General features: G+C 44.5%; 1 protein-coding gene across 5 annotated transcripts in view; it reads right to left on the reverse strand.

The window, feature by feature from the left end:
* Nucleotides 1–20964, reverse strand: part of Ctps1 (CTP synthase 1) — a 68093-nt gene extending 47129 nt beyond the window's left edge. For 2 of the 5 annotated variants that reach the window (XM_063287748.1, XM_006238781.5), the window contains exons 1-9: nucleotides 19515–19641; nucleotides 16705–16882; nucleotides 14748–14918; nucleotides 12658–12758; nucleotides 11919–12035; nucleotides 9006–9089; nucleotides 8519–8599; nucleotides 5048–5199; nucleotides 3758–3890 (exon numbers count right to left, since the gene is read on the reverse strand). In XM_063287748.1, the coding sequence (XP_063143818.1) occupies nucleotides 3758–3890; nucleotides 5048–5199; nucleotides 8519–8599; nucleotides 9006–9089; nucleotides 11919–12035; nucleotides 12658–12758; nucleotides 14748–14918; nucleotides 16705–16870 (1005 nt within the window). In that variant the 5' untranslated portion in view covers nucleotides 16871–16882; nucleotides 19515–19641. Of the gene's footprint in view, nucleotides 1–3757; nucleotides 3891–5047; nucleotides 5200–8518; nucleotides 8600–9005; nucleotides 9090–11918; nucleotides 12036–12657; nucleotides 12759–14747; nucleotides 14919–16704; nucleotides 16883–19514; nucleotides 19642–19789; nucleotides 19906–20779 lie in introns of those variants that run through there. The other 3 variants (XM_063287747.1, NM_001134873.1, XM_063287746.1) reach the window with 3 other exon arrangements.
* Between the last annotated feature and the right edge of the window lie 39 nt (nucleotides 20965–21003).

Raw genomic sequence — 21003 nt, forward strand, 5'->3', positions numbered from 1 at the left:
AACAGCAGCTTATGAATCCAACCATACTCTCAACTTTCAAATAATGTTATCAATGTTCCATCTCCCTTCATTTCAGTTTTAAAATGACAACATAATCAAATTTCCTTTCCAACTATTTAACCTTTAATTCCAGTTCTACCTGTTCCACTCAGTTTAGATCCTCTTGCAAGTAAGCCACTGGAGGACACAATGACACTCTTCCCAGGCCACCTCCACTTAAGTGTTTGGTTGGTATGTTAGCTGGTTTTCTTTTTTTTGTTACTGTTTTCTATCTGAACAATGACATGACTTATGAACAATAAGATAAACATTTTATTAGTATTTGTCCAATGTACCCTATACCAGCTAGTTTTATATCAACTTGGCACAAGCTAGAGTCAGAGAGGAAGAAGCTTCAGTTGAGAAAATGCTTCCTTAAGATCAGGCTATAGGGCTGGAGAGATGGCTTAGCAGTTAAAGAGCACTGGCTGTTCTTCCAGAGGTCCTGAGTTCAATTCTCAGCAACCACATGGTGGCTCACAACCATCTGTAATGAGATCTGACGCCCTCTTCTGGTGTGTCTGAAGACAGTGTAACTCACATACATAAAATAAATAATTCTTGGGTTGGGGATTTAGCTCAGTGGTAGAGCGCTTGCCTAGCAAGCGCAAGGCCCTGGGTTCGGTCCTCAGCTCCGAAAAAAAAAGAAAAGAAAAAAAAAATAATAATTCTTAAAAAAAAATAATGCTGCCTGTGGAACATTCCCATGATTGATGAGATTGGCGGGAGAAAGCAGAGCCCATGTGGGTTCTACAGACAAAAGCGGGATGAACAAGCCAGTAAACAGCACCCTCCATGGCCTCTGCATCACTACTACTAGCTCGTTTCCTGCCCTGCTCAAGTTCCCGTCTTGGCTTCCTTTGATGATAAACTGATAAACTGTGATGTGACAGTGCAAGCCAAACGAACCCTCCCCAAGTTGCTCTGGTCATGGTGTCATCACAGCAATAGTGACCCTGACGTAAGACATATCTGTACCCCATGAAGGCAGAAGGTACCCAGTCAAAGTCATAATACCATTGTCCCAAAATACCTTTTCAGCCTAGGGACAGCTGTTCCCTGCTTCTCAGTTTTGTACAACCACAGGGCTGATTCTGCCACCAGACTGGCCTTGCCTCTTCTACAACTCCATGTCGCTTCTAGAACTCCATGTAAATGGAGTCACACAGCTGTAGTCTTCAGCTTGGCTTCTTTTGTTCAGGCTGTCTGATATCCACACGTGCTGCTGCACTATGACACGTCTCTCTATATTGCTGAGTCAATTTCTACTACAAACACATCACATTCTACACTGACCTTCCATAGACATTTAGGTTGTCTCCAAACTTGAGGTGGTATGCCTGTGTCCACTTGTATAAAATCTTTTTGTGTTTTTTTGTTTTGTTGTTTGTTTAAACAGGGTCTCATACAGCCCACCTGTCTTATGTAGCTGAGAATGACCCTGATTTCCTGATCCTCCCTCCTGTCTCTGCCTCCCGAGTGCTGAGATTACAAGTAGGCAGCACCATGCCCGGTTTATGTGGTGCAGAGATTAAGCTCTCTACCCACCACGCTACCTCCACAGCCCCAAACATTTCCACTCCTCGGGAGTAAATGCCTGTTGTGAAAGCAAAGGCCACGCCATTCTACTTTTACAGGAAACTGTCGAATGCCTTCTCAAGCAGTGCATCTTTAACGGCCCTCCTGGCAGCAGAGCACGAGGTCCCTGTCCTCTCAGTCACCTTATGGGTATGTGCCACCCACCCAGCTGAATTCATGTGCAATTAATTATTCCTGTGAAAACCAAGTGCCAAGCATCTCTTCACAAGCATCTTATTTAACAACTTCTTTCCTTCCCTGTCCCCTTCCTTTCTGAGACAGGTCTCATATATTCCAAGCTGGATTCAAACTTAAACAAAGTATGATGTATTGTTGCTAATACAGATAATATAATTTTTTAATAAGATATGAGCACTTAGCAGTATTTGATTCTTAATACAATGAAGATAAAAATGACCTTGAAGTTCTGATCCTACCTTGATCACAACTGCTTGACCTAAAACCTGCTCAGATTATACCTGGTTTATTTCTTGTAGCATTCTCTTTTAAAGTCTTCTGATTATTTTTAAAATAAGGTTCTTTTCTGCTACTGTTCCTAATCTCCCCTGTCTAATACCTTGAAGTTATTCCCTAAACCCCAGGGTAAATCTATGCTGACACAGTTCATGTCCTCAACACTACCTGCAGACCCTCTCCAATTCATACTGAATTCCCAAATATTCTTCATCCCCAGGCCCTTGGACAATCTTCTTTCCCTCTGCCTTCTCAACACTTTTCAACCTCCTCAGGACCTCCCTTGAGAAATCTACCCCTCTCATATATCCAGCAAGGCAGGTGATTCTCTTTCCTAGGTGTGCTCTCTATGTCTGAGAGCCTCAATATTCCTGAAAAGCCTTTTTATTCTTCTTTATTCTTCTCTCAACTTCTACCAGTGAACACGTGGCGGTCACCAGCTAACCTCAAACAGATAAAATAAATCAATTACGGAAAGAACTACCCCCCCCCCCAAAAAAAAAAAAAAGAGTCAAGGTAGTAAACTGAGGTCTTCCATTTCTTAACCCATATACCAAGTCACTCTATAAGAACCTATGTCCCAGCACACTTGATTATCATAGAACTATGTGGAGAAGCGGGCAGCAAACCTTAACACCAACTGTGGGCACAGCTACATGAGCCCCTGGGCACCAAACTCCCACTCTCCTGTCCTCCATCTCCCGAAAAGCTCCAGCCAGTGCAATAGAACAAAATCTCTAAAGGAACCAACCAGCTAACTTCCCAGGGCAATGAATATATCCAGCAGTTACTATATGGAAGACTCAGTATCAGCAGTTCCCAGTAAACAATTAGTTCTTAACCACAGGAGGAAGGGCTATCATAATCCCCTTTTAAAGGGAACTGAGATATCCAAGATCAGGCTGGAAGCATGACTCAGTGGTTAAGGGAACTGACTGCTCTTCCAGAAGTCCTGTGGTCAATTCCCAGCAACCACATGGTAGCTCACAACCATCTCTAATGGGATCTGGTGCCCTCTTCTGGTGTGTCTAAGGAGAATTACAGTGTACTCATATATAATAAATAAATAAACATAAAAAAAATCTAAGATCACAGAGCACTTGGGCACCAAAGCCACCACCCAAGGCCTGGCTACCTGCTCTGTAGTCTTGTGTTCTTAACCATGAACCTTGCTAGGACACTGTACTGATATCTCATCAGAGCATCTACTGGGAAAGGAATCTTAGGCAGTGCCCTCAGCTGTGCACTGTACCTATGTCCGCAAAGCCCTCCTATTCCACAGGGACTGACACTCAGACCCATGCACTAAGGCCCTTTCATAACTTCTGAAAAATATTCTAGTGTCTTCTTGGAGCCAGCAGCCAATATAAATCTTTCTTATCCCTAAAAATGAACACAGAGCTCCATCCAAAAGCTATAAATCAGGTAAGCTTGAGTCTCTGAAATGATTCATCAGTCCTGACAACCTAGTTTAGTCCCTAAAACCAACACTGTGGAAGAAAAGAACTGACTTTACAAACTGTCTACTCCATATTTATACCACGGTACACACCACGGACCCACATGTACCTACATCTCCCCCACCAAAACCATCTTAAATGGTTAACACACAGGCGCACGCTGTCTCCATTCACTCCTCAGCTGCACCTACACACCCCTTCCTTACCTTGATCTCCAACTTGTGGTTAATAGCCAATGCAGAGTGCTCTAGAGCTTTAATGACAGAGGCATACGAATCTGAGAATTTGGTGTATTTGCCCACAAGAGCGATAGAGCAGGTCTCCAGCAAGCGATCATATCTGGCAAACGAAGGTCACAACAGTTACTTGTAATGTCCACACCATCATGGGACTAAAATTACATAAAACAGGAAACATGCCTGGGAAAATGATAACCAGAGAGCATCACCTCAATACTGTGCACTGAACAGTAAAGATGACCCTCAGATCAACTGGGCAGACTTGGCAAAGAGTAGGATTGGAGCTTATGAGATGGCTCAGTGGTTAGAAGCACTTGCCATAGAGGCGTGAAGATCTGAGCCCCAGAACCCATGATGGAAAGAAAAACAAAAAACAAAAAAACAGATCCCCACAAGCTGTCCTCTAACCTCCACATACACTCTGTGGCATGCACAAATAATTAAAATAAATAAAAATAAATGTCATTTTTAAAAACATCCCAAAGGGGGGGGGGGCTAAACAAACAGTTCATAAGAGTTAATGTGGTAAGTCAAATTATGATACAGTCATAGAAGAAATGGCCACACTCATTAAAATGTTTCATTTTGAAATAAGACTGACAGTGTTTCATGTTTTATCAAAACAACCATTTAAAAACTATAGGCTGTTTTTTGTAGCTACATACAAATGGACACAAAACACACCATATAAATGGCCAAAACCGAAGTCAGAGACCGACAAAGTGAAGCAGTTACCACAGGCAAGAGAACAAGGACCTGCTTGCTGTGTGTGCTTACACCACCACCACAGTGACTTCCCACGTCCACTTGGTTCACCTTACTCTACACTGCGACTAAGTACCTTAGAAATGAGACAATCTCAGGGCTTCAGGACAAGGTGGCAGCAGCCTTCCCCTGTTCAGCCCTTTCCTGTAGATGGAATGGAGTGCTTAGATAACAGAAACACAACAAGAGCACTGCAGCTAAGGCCAGCACTCACAGGGGCTCTAGGAATATGTGTGTCCTCTGCCACTAGGCTGCTGTTGGTGCTGCTAAGCTGTTAGTGTTGTCATCTGAACTCTGCCGAGAGGCCTGGGAAGAGGCCGCACCCGGCCAGGTCTCCTCCTCTGTGCTGTGCTGACTAGAAAGCCCTTACTGCCTTCTGAGCCTCTTCTATGAGCATCTTTACTCTCAGAAGTGCTAACACATTTTTACAGCACGGTGGAGCCTCAGCAAAGGTGACGTCATGCACGCCCAACCGCGTATGAGGGGGCCAACCTGTCTGCCATCTCCTTCCACTTCATCAGCATCTTCCGTGACTGTCTCTCAACGGGAAGGTCGAGTCTCCGAAGAAAGTAGTCCACCACCCCTTGCTCTTCTAACAGCAAGGGCACCCGGTAGATGGATGAGACGTCGTGAACGCAGATCACCTGTTTAAAAAAGTGACTTAACAGGTGCTTAGATAAAAGCAAATAGCTTTGGTTATATCTATATGACCTTGGGGGTGGAGGGACACTTTATTTTGGAACAAAAAAAGGTAATTTTCTAGAACTATGCACGTGTCTCTACTGCCCGTATGTACCCATAAAAGACAAGGAATTACAATTATCTGTGTCTAACAGAATTTTAGTAGGATGCTAGGCCATGAATCAAAAGAAATCACTAAGGTGCCTCATGTGTGGTCCTTTTCTAGTCAAGAATACAATTTCTAAAAATATCATTTACTATAGTTAACAAAAATTATGAAGATATACATATATGTGTGTAAAGTTGATGAAACAAATCTTATATACAGTGCAAAAAAAATGATTATCACAAAGTAGTCCTTTCAACAAACAGAGTTGCATACCTGGATATACATACACAAAACAATGTTTTTTTACTCTTTTATTGAACACAAACACCAACTCAAAATATGTCTTTTCTAAACTAAAACTTTTGCAAAAATTGAGGAAACGCTTCATGATTGTGATTAAGCAGAGTTCTCAAACAGCCAGAAAGGAGCACAACCCACAAAAGACACTGAACATTTAAAAGCTTCTGTGGGACACTAAGAGCTTAAAAGCAAACTAGAGGCCCATTGCACATCACACACATAACAAAATGATCACATTCAAATAAGCTCTCAGAAACTGACAAAACAAGCCAATGTTACAATAGGCAAAAGATTTGAAATTCAACTCTGTTACGAGGGAGCACTCATTTCAGCTGTGGGGTTTTCCACATTCTCTGGTTTTGTTTTGTGTTGGCTGTTCTGACACTAGCTTTGTAGACAAGGGGGCCTCAAGCTGACAGAGCTCCACCTGTCTCTGCCTCCCAAATGCAGGGATTACAGTGCTAACACGCCCTGAGCAGAATTCTTCTCAAAGTCAATTCTGCTAAAGAAAGGAATCTCCTCTCTTCACTTGTAAAGACAGAAATAGGGCCACTGTGGAAAAGTGAAAGCCATTCTATGCTCAGTGGTTTGAGTATAAAGCAGAACCTGAGAAGGAACCCCTGACTCAGGAGTCATGCAACGAACCCGACCCCAGCCCCAGATGCCTTTATCCCAAGGCCCGAGTCCTCCTGGGAGAAGACCTCTGTAAAGGTCAAGGAACTTTCCCCTTGCTCCATGCAGGCCAATGATCTGAACTGCCCTTCTGACCAGTGCCCCTCGAGTTTCACTAAGTGGACTGCTCTCACTTTAAGGCCCCTGCTTTGCTGTTCTCACGAGGTTAGCTGGGCTCTCCTGCTGTCTCCTGACCCTCAGTCATGGAGCAGTAAAACAAATTCTACATACTCTCATCTGGAAACTCCTTGACTGCACCTTTCTTTTCATCTCCTTCAGGCAATTCCTAGTACTACGGTTTCTACATGGTTTGGAGCCCCTCCAGTGCCCACGTGGCTGAAGAGTCAAGCCCAAGCTGACATAACTGAAAGGTGCTGGGGAACTCTTAAGACCAAGCCTAGGAGGTTCTTGAGACGTTGGGAATCCTGCCCTTAGCAGGAATTATGATACTCTTTCTCTAACTCCTGAATTTCCATAAGGAATCTGGTCCCTCAATCTCTCTGCAGCTGGAATGGAAAGTAGATCTTTCCAACTCCTGCACTCTCCCAGCTGCCACCACAGGTCCATCCCAGAGTCTGAACTATGCTTTAGACTTTCAGTTTCCAACTATAATAAACCTTTCTTTATTAAATTAGTTGCCTCAAGCATTTTGCTGTAAGAATGAAGAGATGAGGCTAAAGAGATGGTTTAGCTGTTAGGAACACTGGCTGTTCACCCGAGACCTCGGTTTAAGTCCCAGCACCCACAAGGTAGGTCACAACCATCTGCGACTCTAATTCCAGATGCAGTCCCTCTCCTGACCTCTACAGACACTAGGCATGCACACCGTGCAGAGACATGCACGCAAATAAAACACTCAAACACAAAACTTTAAAGAGATACTCTTAACACACTGACCAATGCCTTAAGCTCGATTCACATCCACTAGTGTTTCCATAAATAAGCACCACACTTAGATATCACAGGATCTATTAACGCTGCCACAGACAAAAATATGTGGGAGCTAAAACATCCAGGACACCAGGCTGCAGAAACATTAAAATGGATTATACATGCATGTGTATATATGTATCACGGGGCATAAAACAGGTTCATGACCAGCATATCTGAGACATGCAAGCAACCCAGAAAGGGAAGTGATTAGTTCTGAGGGTTAAAGACAGTGTGGCAGGCAAACAGGGGACAGTCTAGCTTGGGGCCCACGTTTGGTTTTGGGTTATATAGCCTCCCTTTAAAAATGTACGTAACAGGGGCTGGGGATTTAGCTCAGTGGTAGAGCACTTGCCTAGCAAGCACAAGGCCCTGGGTTCAGTCCCCAGCTCTGGAAAAAAAAAAAAAATGTACATAACAACCTCGTTCCTTCACTTGCACATATTATGCAAGCACACCCATCTTCAAACAATGCACCTAGCAACCTCAGATTCCCTCAGCCTCCAACCTGCACCAAACTACATGTACTGCCATCTCTGAACAACAGTGTAAATCTCCCTGCTGGTGACACGACAATCAAGTTTAGGCAGTGTGTAGCTAAGGAAACTCCCAACATAGCTGGGTATGAAAAATAGAAGGGTTGATCTGGCCTGAACTGGTTTGGGGTATACACACTTAAGTAAGGCAAAACTGCATTCTCTGGCGATCTTTTTGGAGATTCCCTATTTACCATGTTAACAGAGTGTAACTGGTTGGATTCACCAAAATCACAAAAGCAAAGCAATAGGTAGGTTGGGGACACACACCTGTAACCTCAGCTCTTGAGAGACTAAGACTAGACAAGCATAAAGACAAGGCAAGAGTGAACTACAAAGTAAAACTACAGGCCTGAGGGGCTAGGGATTTAGCTCAGTGGTAGAGCGCTTACCTAGGGAGCGCAAGGCCCTGGGTTCGGTCCCCAGCTTCGGAAAAAAAAAGAACCAAAAAAAAAAAAAAAAAAAAAAACTACAGGCCTGAGACAGCTCAATCATAAGAGAACTTGACTAGCATGCACAAGGTTCTGGGGTACAAAGAAATAAGGTGAGACCCTAGAGACATTCACCCCAAACAGCATAAATAGCAGGGGATGGGAGGAGAGGAAAAGTGTTAAGCCCTAGGGGACAGTTTTCTGTCTCTTTCCTACGACATAGCAAGTCTTGAGAAGTGGATCACGGTCTAGCTTTAGACAAGCAGAAGTAAAAAGCCATTTCCAGAGCTGAAATCTTACTCACTTGTTCAGGTTCCACATGGCAGAACATTGATATTTTCTCTTTCACAGATGTGTCAAGAGGATTTGAGCATCTGCACACCACCTAGCAATTAAGACAACAAGGGACTCTGGGTAGAAAGAAGGGTCAAAGTAGGGCTTAGTCACAACTGGAATTAAAATAGAGATGAAAATGTCAGTTCCAAGCACAGTGCACATGATCCACAAACACACGCTATCTGCTCTTTTCACCGAAGCTCCTACATCCCGAGGAGAGTATGAGAGACAGCAAAGGAGAAATGAGTGAACTTCAGGAGCTGACTGACTGCTTTTCCTCCTTAATGTTCTCAGGAGGAATGGAAGACAGCAAGAAGCAAGACCCAGGAAGTCCACACAAGCTCCAGCCCCACTCGGTGCACTATCTCCTCCATCAAACATGCTGACAAACTTCCATCCCACCATCTAGGCCAGAGTTTATCAGAATTGGGAGATGACATCTTAGGAAATCTTACTAAGTCTGGAGACAGCCCGAGTCCTCTAAGTTCCCGAACACTGTTCTGAGTGGGTTTTGTCTTCTGTTCCCCTGTTGAACTTGGCTGTTTTACAAAAGGGAAAAAAAGAAGTGGTTCATTTCTCTATGGAAAATTCTTAGTATGACTTTTCCTTAAACCTCTGAGTGAAGAATTTATACGATTCAGCCTAGATTTTTATTGAACTTATACATGCCTATGTTTTAGAGTCTTCTGGTTCTATGGGGTTTGGTATAGACTATTTCATGGCCCTGTCCTCCCACTCTCCAAACCCTCCAAATAATGGCTCTGCTTATATGTATATCTTGGGCACAAGTGAACCAGGGCTCTGCGCACACTCAGGACAAGGGCTGCCTCCGAGCTGACCCCATGTTAACTTGAGTCTTCAACTTCATTCCCTGCACTTCTCAGCTCTCGTCTGAGGCACGCTCTAATGAGCTCTCTGTCCTGTGCCATGACACCACCCTCTTCAGCCGTGCACACTTTTGAGCATGTAAAGACCTGTCCAGGTAAGACATGTGTCATACTTCTGTGTATAGTAAAGTATCTCTATGATCTTCCCACACTTAAGGCAAATCCGCTGGGTTACAGTTCTCAGGTAAAAAGAACCTTCCCTTAGAACAGCTACTCTCAAGCTGTGTCTTATTCATAGGGGTCACCTAAGACCATCAGAAACCAGACATTTACATAACAATTCCTAACTGTAACAAAACTAGTTAGAAAGTAGCAAGAAAAATAATTTTATGGGGGGTTGGGGATTTAGCTCACAAGGTTGGGGATTTAGCTCAGTGGTAGAGCGCTTGCCTGGCATGCGCAAGGCCCTGGGTTCGGTCCCCAGCTCCGGAAAAAAAAGACAAAATAATAATAATAATAATAATAATAATAATAATAATAATAATAATAATTTTATGGGGTTTGGGGATTTAGCTCAGTGGTAGAGCACTTGCCTAGCAAGCGCAAGTTCCTGGGTTCGGTCCCCAGCTCCAGAAAAAATAAATAAATAATTTTATGGCTGGGGTTACTACGAGTGTAGTAAAGGGGTTGCAGCATTCCTTTAGAAGGTTGAGAAACACTGCCTCAGAATGTTTGAATGCCACGGCTCCACTTCCTTCTGGCTCCTAGTTTTGCCATACTAACTTTTGATTTTTTTCCTATGAGCCTTTGAGGCCTTCTGCTCCATTATTCTGTACTCTCCTAGCTAATAATCTTAGTGCTGGCCATTTTACAAACAATATAGTGAGCATTCCCTGGGCTTTTTCAATCTAGAAACTGTATCTTGAAGTTTCCTTGTTCAGAGCAGCGGTCAGAAAACTCTGAAAAGTTTTAATGGTATTTTAGGTTTCAGCTTGCATTGTGGCTCATGCACATTGTCTAAACAGTTAGGATGCCAAATGTTCAAGGCCAGCAGCCTCGACTACACAGTGAGTCCAGACCACTGTGAGGTACGTTATGACACGCTGTCTATCTCAAAACCCACTACTATTATTTTGAGCTTTATGAACCATATGGCTTTTCATAAATATCCAACTCTGTTGTTTCAGGATAAAGCAGCCGAGATGACACGTTCACTAAGGAATATGGCTCTATTTCCATAGCCCAGCAGTAACCCTTGGCCCCCAGCCACAGCATGACAACCTGCCTCAGGCTATATTTCCTTCTTCGTTTCTGTGTTGTGATTTTCAGGATGTGCTCTTATATATAACACATCTGGACCAGTGCTCTAATGTCTGTCTCCTCTGTCTCTGCCCTACTTCCTGGGAATCCCTTCACCCTCCCTCCTTCAAACTTTCATCGTCGTTTACCCAGTTCCTGACTTCGATCTCTGCCTGCTTATGTTCCTGTCTTACGCAGCTCCTGCTGAGCACATGCAGGCACACTGGCTGCTGACTCTTATCTGAAAGCAAACCACGAGTTCCCTATAAGTGACAAGTTCCCAGGCTGGTGACTGGGGAACCTTAGGGTTAGTGTCTTCTCCTAGGCTACGCATACAGAAGTCTCAGATTTCCCATGGGGAGGAGCCCACCCTGGCTCTGAAGACTCTGAAACCCAGCAGGTAGAAGACCGCAAGGCATCTCAGTGACACGGCAGGTTTATGGTCAGCATCACTGTTCTCAACTGTCTACAGTGTCTGCTTGTCAGGAAACCCTCCCCAGGGCCATCTTACAGCAAGGAAGAAACACAGGTGCCTGACGGAACACACAAGTACGTAAATAGGTAGTTCACCTCTCCTAAAGCAACAGGTAGGTATCCCTCATTCCTATCTGCTCCCAGAAGAGCCTGAAAGCCTCTCACTGCCCATCCCCAGCCTCTGGGTAGTCCCCGGGAAAAGGACGACTTCTCAACACCCTCTGCTGCAAGGCTGCTCCTTCAGCAGCCTGGGAATTCCTTATTTTTATTACCACATCTTCTCCATGCTGTCTATCTTTTTTGAATCTCTGCCTTAAGAAATTATTTTACTTTAACAGATAGTAAAGACGAGTATACATGTTCAATCTAACATCTTTTTTTTTAAAAGATTTATTTATTTATTATATTTAAGTACAGTGTAGCTGTCTTCAGACACACCAGAAGAGGGCATCAGATCACATTAAAGATTGTTGTGAGCCACCATGTGGTTGCTGGGAATTGAACTCAGGACCTCTGGAAGAGCAGTCTGTGCTCTTAACCACTGAGCCATCTCTCCAGCCCTCAAACTACCATCTTTAATTACTACTGTCCTGATTTATTTTTTAAATGTTTTCTATTTAAACTTTTAGCAGGTATGAGCATGTATGCCCTCCCCCAACCAATACACACACCAAATAAGTAAATATAAGAATGCGACTGTAATAAACTCACAGGGAGTTCCAGCACCTCCAGTATTGAAAGCTATTAGAGTAGAACTGCATGCCTTACCTGAGGAACCAGACTGACATGGATATTACAAAAGTTCTCCTTCTTGACCTTGAACTGGAACTGGCGGAAGGCCTCAATGAAGGGCATGCTTTCAATGTCTCCCACTGTGCCACCAAGCTGAAAGCACACAAGTCAGAAGTTAACACCGACTCTCTAACATGTGCTATCTCAATTCAGACAGAACTCTAAGTTCAAAGCTAGCCTGGTCTACAGAGCTAGTTTAAGGACAGCCAAGGCTACACACAGAAACCCTGCCTCAAACCTAACCCCCAAAAAGAAATGTTCCAGGAACTAAACTGTAATTCTTAGGTACCTTTAATTCACTTGAGAGCCATAAAGAATAGACAGACAGAGTGAAACCTAGGTGTGTCTCCTTAATTAATTATAAATAACTTTTCTAGTAAAACCGTTATATAGCAAAACCGTTAGGACTTTTGAGTTCCAGCCCTGGAATGAACAGACAGTAGAATAGAAATAAAGCAGAGGAGGCTAACAGGGTCAGCTCTGCCAGAGGTAAGCAAAGGGCTGCCAACAGCAAGGGAGGGACAAAAATGTGTCCTGCCACCACGAGGCAAGTGTTAGATTGTCCAGCACACACAGAAGGGAGCATGGGTGAAGACAGCAGTGCTGTGCACTGCATGGACAGGAATGGAAGGGTGGGATCTCACTGGTCATGGGTCTATTGGTGGCTAAGGACAGGATGACTGAATTAGTTCACAGAGACAAGAGTCATACAAACCTCAATAACACACACTTGAGGTTCTAAGCCATCTTCGTCTACAGGTATTAACGCCTGTCTCATCACCCACTCTTGAATTGCATCTGTGATGTGAGGGACAACTGAGAAAGAGAAAAGAAACCTGTGACTTGCACCAAACAAGTAGTAGGATCATAAATATACTTAATGAAACCAAGAGTGGCTTCCTACTCTCTTTTCTCTGCTGCTTCTTCCCCCGACCCCCATGGTGACTTCCCTGGCCTCAGTCCTTGAGACTAGTGAATTCACCCGAGAGCAGCTTCCCAATAAACCTGTCTTTAATACAGTCTTTTAAAAAATAAAATAAAAGAGGAGCGGTGGCTCCCTAAGGACCTCAGAACACCTGCCCTATGCAGTCTACTCTTCTAGACACACATGGACACAAGGCCATGTGACCACCCTGACTGCTCCCAGCGGAGGCTGCACCTCACACCTCACACCTGAGTGGGTTTCCAGGAGGAGGCAGTCTACCAGAACCCTGTGCCATTTGTTTCCAGTTTACCAAAGAACAGACAATCTACTGCAAAAGACATAACAACACAGCAGAGTGTGAAAGGTACAACATCCAGAGTCAAATCTCAGGTCACCACTCACTAGATGTGGCTCACTGACTTAAATAAAATATAAAAATAAACGGTTCCACAGTTGTTGAACTCAAGAATGCAAATCCCTAAAGTACAAAGGTGACTGTTTAGAATGGTCTGGGATTGAGCAGCATTATCTATGTCTCATTGAGCGGCCAAGTGATCTATAATCAGAACTCGCCATTTAAACTCAATGAAAGCACCCCAAGATCCACTGAGTGACTGCCCCACTGCTCCAGACTGTAGTGTCTCAGCCACAGCAGTCTCCCCTCTAGTCCCTGCCCTAACCTCCCAGTGGTCTGAGGCTGCGTGCCTGTGCCTCCTCCTTCACTCCTCTTGACTGGCTCCTACGCTCAAGCTCTCCTGGAGCCCCAAGCACCTGTCTGGAGTGGCTTTCCCAGTCATGTTTTCTGGCCCTACTCTTTATTTCCCTCACATCTTCTATCAGACATCTCATGTAATTTGTTTTCTGCCTGTCCCATGACCAACTAACATGAGGACAGTGACCTCATTGATCTCTTAATCACGTATACTGAGCTGGACCAGTAAGGATCTAACCACAATTGATCATTCAGTAAACATTTCATGATGATAAAGAGAAAAACAAGTACACCAGAACAACAAACTGTACATCTGACATAGCCTTAATTCTCGACAGTCCCTTTCTATGTGTCAGAAAGGTGGAGCACCATACTGACACAGTCCTTTAACTATTAATAGCCCAAGTAGCAGAAGCCTTGGCCACCTCCATTTTACAGAAAAGGTGTTCATAGGGCTATTAAGTAATAGAGCTGAGCCCCAAATTAACAAATGATTAAGCCCTGATCTGGCAAGGGCAGCCCCATGCCAGAACCAGGTGTCAGGCTGAACCTCAGCTCTCAATGCAGCCAAGGCAAAAAAATCAAATGCAAATCTGTTCTCATAACTCAGTTTGGGCAATGGCCCAAACTGGCATACTGTCATTCCACTCGACCAATGGTGTCCCAATGCCACCTTTTCAAATGAGAATACTTTTCCCAAATGACTACTTACAGAAAATCTCAGAATAGTTCAACAGATGTCGGTGTGCTGGTGAAAGCTCAAGAGGGCCCCAAGAGCCCACTTCTCAGACTCCCCTAGCCCACATGACAGATGAAAACTCTGAAAACCAACACACGCAGCAGAAGCTCATTTCCTCCTCACTTACACAAGCCACTTGGCATTAGGCCCCAGTCAAGCTGCCTTCACTGCTCAGCATGGAAAGTAATAGCTCACTGGACTCCAACCAAACCGCCATGCTAGACAGACACCACCAATGCCATTACTACAACAGCTTCCTCAAATTATGTTTTGAATGAACAACCATACAATTCTGAATTTTCAACTGAAAGGATATTTTGGTAATAATGCCTTGACAAAATAGTAAAATCACTTAAAAGATTTTGAACTGAAAAGAAATTAAATTCAAAAGGCTAATAATTTATGCCTTAAAGGTAAATTCAGTCTTACCCTGAACAGTTTTCCCTAAGTAATCTCCTTTGCGCTCCTTGTTAATGACGTACTGGTATATCTTCCCTGTGGTCAGGTTATTGTCCTTGGTGAGGCGGATATCAAGGAACCGCTCATAGTTTCCCAAGTCAAGGTCAACTTCTCCACCATCATCCAGCACAAAGACTTCTCCTGCAGTGAAAAGTGACCATGTTCAAGGAAATGAAAAGCACATTTGCCATGGCACAATTTCAACCTTGAAATATAAACACTCAGAACAAATTCTACATAACCTGATTACAAAAGGACATCATTTCTAGAAAGTTAAATATGTCACAAAAAGAAAAATTACCAATTATTCTTCAAGAGAGAACTTCATACTTCCAGCCTGAACTCACCCTACATTGGGAACAGTTAAACAGCGAGAAACAGGGAAAGGCCTGCCATGAAGGCTGTGGGTGAAAGGGCTTTATCATAATGTAGCATCCTGAGCAAAAGACATGCTCCAGCAGAAAATGTCCAAGCACAGGGGATGTTTCGAAAACCCCTAGGCATATGTGCAGAAAGGGGGTATTGAGTTTACAAGGCAGCCTGAGCTACCCTTTAGTTCTGAATAGTTATTCAACCAGCCCAAGTTGCTCCATCCTTTGTTTCACATTTATGCTTTATAACTTCCTGATGGAAATGCTAACTAAAATGACTCATCCCTACCACCAACATAGAACAAGCTCAAAAACAGGGAAGGAAACAGTCTTCCATCATCACCCTTTTAGAAAAGGAACCCATCCTCTGCTCAAGAACTTTATATTAAAATCCCTCCAAAGGTGACATATACCTATACTATAGATAGATAGATAGATAGACAGACAGACAGACAGATATTGCTAGCATACACAAAGCCGTGGGTGGGTTCAATCCCCTAGAAGTGAGAACAGCAACAACAAAACCCCTTTAGTATATGGGTCTTCTGAAACTACTTATTACTAATGATAGTATATATCCTTACAGATTCTTACTTCAAAACCAGAAAACAAATTTATAGAATTCTAAAACTTGAAGGCATGGAAACTTAAAGAGTGCTACTGTTTTATGACAGGATCTTGCTATGTAGCCCAAGCTGGTCTTGAACTCACTATGTAGCCCAGGTTGGCCTTGAGATCACTATGTAGTTAGTCCTGTCTCAGCTTCCTAATGCTAAGATGACTACTACAGGACTTGCCACCACACTCAGCTTTAAGGTTTGTTCCAACACTGCTTTTCCAACTTTAAACAAAGAATGCTGGATATGCCACTCATTCACCACACTACAAATAAGACGGAAAAAAAAAAAAGAATTCAATAACAAAGTAAAATGCTATCTTCCACTCTTCTTCATGGTTTCAAAAGATCCTCACTACAAGTTCTACTGAACTCCTGCAGGACTACAGAATCCCAAGCTTACCTTCAAGTCCAGTATCTACCTGTGCTATAGAATGACATTCACTGTTTGAAAGACACTCATCATGACAGGACCAGAAACTAGTCTCTTACAGCGTCTACTCACCCATGTACTTTCTAAAGATTGGGGCCACAAAGCGGCATATTCTATCTTCTCAAATGTTTCATTTTTCAAGTGGAATGATAATTTATTCAGCTGCTACCACCCCATCTCACCCCATATTTCACATGTATTATAGAAACTCTTGGATTATCTATTAGGATAGCAGTTTCCTCTTTTTTTTTTTTTTTGGAGCTGGGGACCGAACCCAGGGCCTTGCGCTTCCTAGGTAAGCGCTCTACCACTGAGCTAAATCCCCAGCCCCTAGCAGTTTCCTCTTAATCCAAGAGAGAAAAGGCATTCTGTTGCACTAAGGATCATTCTAGAAGGTAGGAAATGTAAATTCTACAAGATGTACACCTCATGCCCCAAACTAGCATGTTCTCCCACAGACATAATTACTATTAAAATGAGAGCGAGAACAAAATGCAGTTTTCTTACCATGTTCATAAGGAGAGAATGTTCCTGCATCGATGTTAATATAGGGGTCAATTTTAATTGACGTTACATGTAAACCGCATGACTTGAGTATTGTGCCCACACTGCTGGCGATAACTCCTTTTCCAATTCCTGATATAACACCACCAGTAACTAGAATGTACTTCATTTTTCTTTTAACCTGGATGAAAAATTTACATATAATTACACACGTTTATATGCATATATCTTACAAATAAAACTTTGTAGCTCATTCGAGATTGTGATTTTTATTCCCCACACAAGGTAAATACTGAGACACTTACATGGTATGGGAGGTGGGACAACATAATCTTGAATGAGCATTCAAATTCTCCTTGAAAGAATGTTTTTGGCTAAACTCTAGTGTATCACAGTGAGAGAACAAATCTCCTCTAAGTTCTGAAAGACTAGCCTACAGGAAAGAACTGTGGAGTGTTTAAAAGAAGTCTACAAAACCTCCAGTTCCTTCAATTACATGTAGTTCTCATCTGTACTTTAATAAGTTGCTTCTTGGCAGCAATCTCTCCCAGGTATGCCCTACAGAGATGATACAGGCTGCAGGAAATGGAACTCGTGAAATAACCCAGTTGGAAGTATACACTGAACAGAGAAGATCACATTAAACCCAGAGAGTGATAACGTAGTGACAGGAAGTAAAAGAAGCATGTGAGACAAGCAGAATGGATGCAAGGCCAGCAGAGTTGAGTGTCAAGTGAAAAGAGCATCAACAAGCAATGAGATAGTAGCTTCCAGCTTGGAAGGCCACCAATTGGTCAGCAAACCCAAATGTGACCAAAAAGAGAAAATGGAGCCACCAAGTAGCAATGTGCTTGCTTTAGCACGGAGAAGACACTTTCCTCCTCTAGAAACCCTCTGTGTAAAGCCAAATTAAAGTAAAAATAAGCTAAGGAACGAGAAAAGGGGAATTCAGCTGGATGCGTTGACCAGCTCCACTCCTCCCAGGAGCAAGAATGAACATACTTGGCAAGGAAATCTTAATGCCTGAAATATCTTCCCCTCCAACAGTGAGGAATGTTATCCTGCTTCTTCTACCCTCTGCTGCAGTCGCTTCAAAAGTATATTTCTGCAAAATACAACTGGGTTTTCCAGAAAGAGTTTGACTGGGTGTGTACTGAGTGCCTGTAAAGAAAGGGGCACTTGGAAAAAGGAGGGTTTCCCCAAGTTCCAAGACACCCTCATCTACATACATATGGAGATCCTATGTCAAAGAGGGGAAGGTGACTTTATAGGCAGAAAAAAAAAAAAATCAAAAGAAATGATGACTAATCTTTAACCAAGACCTTCAGGAGTGTTCAGTATGTTAATGCAGATTGTGACCCCCAAAAGGGTAGACAATACCCTTGAGAGATCTGTCACCTCATAATCAAATGGTTCCTTACTAACACATTTATCAAACTTGGCTATATTTTAGCTATGCCCTAACCTGGCATACCTTACGAAGACTACAGCCTAGACTCACTGAGTCAATTTCTGACGTTCCTACAGATTCCTCAGCCAACTCTTGATGAGTTCAGAACAGGTTGCCACCATAAGAATCACCTCATCTTGCCCCAACTTTACTCAATGAGGATGGAGATCTTTCTCTCTCTCTCTCTCTCTCTCTCTCTCTCTCTCTCTCTCTCTCTCTCCCTCTCCCTCTCCCTCTCCCTCTCCCTCTCTCTCTCTGATTCTGGCAGTCTCCCACGGTGACTGGCAAAAGAATATTCAAAAAGTCACAAAGAGCCAGTTGGAGAGGTCCCATCCCCTAACATTTACAGACCACCTATTATGGGAGAGCTACTCACAAGCTGGGGACACCATAAACATGTCAAATTTCGGTCCATACTTAAATAACTAGCAGTTCAGTACTGAAAAATAAATCAGTAGAGGGTTTGATGGAAGGAAACAGACAGACATGCCAAGACTATATATAATAGGGAAGTAAGAAAGCCCATCATTTAGAGCCAAGAGCAAGGAAACAGGGAGGGAGACTGAGGAAGGATCCAAGAGCACCTTTTGAAAACATGCCTTGTAATGGGCCCCAAAGATTGATTGACTGAAATGACCTAAGAATCAGGCAAAGCATAAACAAGCAGGTGAACCCACAGTATGCTTGAAGAAAAGAGGATGAGGGCAAAAGGATTGGCCAGGGGTCAACTCATGGGCAAAGTTGAATGTCCACGCAGCACTTTTTTCTGAAGATGACAAGACACGTTTTTCAGATACAGGCGCAATATTGATCAAGAGGCACCAGAGAAATTCACGAATGAAAAACTTGAAAGCTTTTGTTAAAAAAAAACTGATGTCGGGTTGGGGATTTAGCTCAGCGGTAGAGCGCTTGCCTAGCGAGCGCAAGGCCCTGGGTTCGGTCCCCAGCCCCCCCCCCAAAAAAAAAGAAAAAAAAAAAAACTGATGTCGGTGAAATCAGGCTCAGGATACACCGCCGATGTGCTAAGATCTAAATCTACTCCCAAAGCGCCTGATGCACGGGTTCGCACCGCCGTAAAAAGTGGGACGAAAACCTCAGCAGCACCTCGAGTCACCCGGCTGCTGAGGATTTAAAGTCAGTGTGGACGTAAGGGTGCCACGCTGACGTAGTGAGCTCAAGAACGCCAGCATCTTCACTCTGGATTGGAAAGAGCGACAGCGGCCGGGCAGCCTGGGCCGTGAGGCCCAGCAAACCTACAAGCCCCCTCCTCCCGCGGGGAAGGGCCGAGAGGATCACTAAGCCGTCAGTCGGGCCCCATCACAGGCTGGGGCTCTGGGAGGACCTCCTCCGCGGCGGCACTCACCAAGTCCGGCTGCCGGCGCCGCCCGACTCGGCCCCTCTCCTCAGCCGGGCCACGCGGCCGGCGCGCGGGAGCCGGCACCTCGCGTTCCGGGACTGCCCGCCCCACTCCCGTTAGAGATGCAGCCCATTGGGCAGAACGCTGGGCCAACTCTCCCCTGATTGGTGAGAGGAGGCGTTTATCGCCCTGGCGGCGTGGCCGTCCGCGCCGGGCTCTGTCGGCGCCTCTGGATCCTGCACCCGGGAGCCGTTCCTCCGGGATCCCTGAAATCAGCCTACCTGGAGCCGGCTTCAGAGTCTCGTGTCAGCCACAGCAAGGCCGACGCGCGCGCGGTGAGGCTCGCGGAGCCAGTGCTCAGCCGGGCCGCATGCGCCAGCCGTCTTTCTGAGAGGCGGGCTCTAGGCGGTGCGCACGCAGAGGGCGGGGACGGGCGGGCCCGGGGAAGGGTAGGGCTAGGGCGCGCATGCGCTGGACGCCTGGTAGCGGAATGTGGAGTGGTTGTTGCGGGTGCGACTCAGGAGTTGCGGGTTCTATGGGCCTCCTGGCCTGAGGTATAGAGGCTGCTGGTGACTCACATCAAACCGAAACACTGAGGGCCTTCTCCTCGTCCCGCAATAGCCGATAGACACTCGCTTCCCTTTCGCCTTCCCTCGGGCTGCGTGCCAAACCATCTGATAGCCTCGTCCTGTATAGCCTTCTCCCTGTGCCTGATCCTTCTAAAGCCTGGCCGCTGGGCTTCACCTCCTAGCCTGCTAGCTACCTTTGCACACAATGAGCCTTGATGGTGCCTGCATTAGAACAAAGGTCGCGAGACTAGCTCCATCCGGCACTAAATGTAGAGAGGCAAATTAGCTCACTTCTAACAATTAATCGGGATTTTCGCAGATCCATGGGACTTAGGGAGTTTAGTGTCCAGTGGGTTGTGAACACGTGTGTGGGATTGGGTCAGAAGCAGGAACCTTTACTGGCAAGGACTGAGGGGGGGAAATAGGGATAGAAAATTAGGCAGAAGAAAAAGCCTGTGTGCACACTCCAAGTGAGCCCCAGAAAAGCCTAGCAGAGTGGACAGTGCAAGCTGGAGAGGTTGGAAGGCAGCCCAATGCATGCAGAGCATTGTAAGCAAAAGTTTTTCGGTTCCCCAGAGGAGAGTGGAAAGCTATAGAAACTTATAAGGTGATGATTTTGTCTTTTGAATAGTACTTAAATTCTTGTAATACCCTCCACCCCGCAAATACTACACAAAGGTTTCCATGGAAATTATCTTGTACCTTGAACATCCAGTGGGCTTGTTTGCTTCCTTAGGAGCAATTTCCAGCATTTTTTTTTTCTGTCTTTGCCGGAAAGAGTTAAAGAGAAGGTCTGCCCTCCATGACCACACTGGTTTTTCAGGAAAATGACTCAAGTGGAATTCCAAGAAACCAGTTAGGAGACCAGTTAGGAGCTGCTCTCAGAGACTTCCGGATTCTTCCAAATCCCAAACAACAGCGTGCTC

This window comes from Rattus norvegicus, chromosome 5 (assembly GCF_036323735.1).
Source record: "Rattus norvegicus strain BN/NHsdMcwi chromosome 5, GRCr8, whole genome shotgun sequence".
Classification (NCBI taxonomy): Eukaryota; Metazoa; Chordata; class Mammalia; order Rodentia; family Muridae; genus Rattus; species Rattus norvegicus.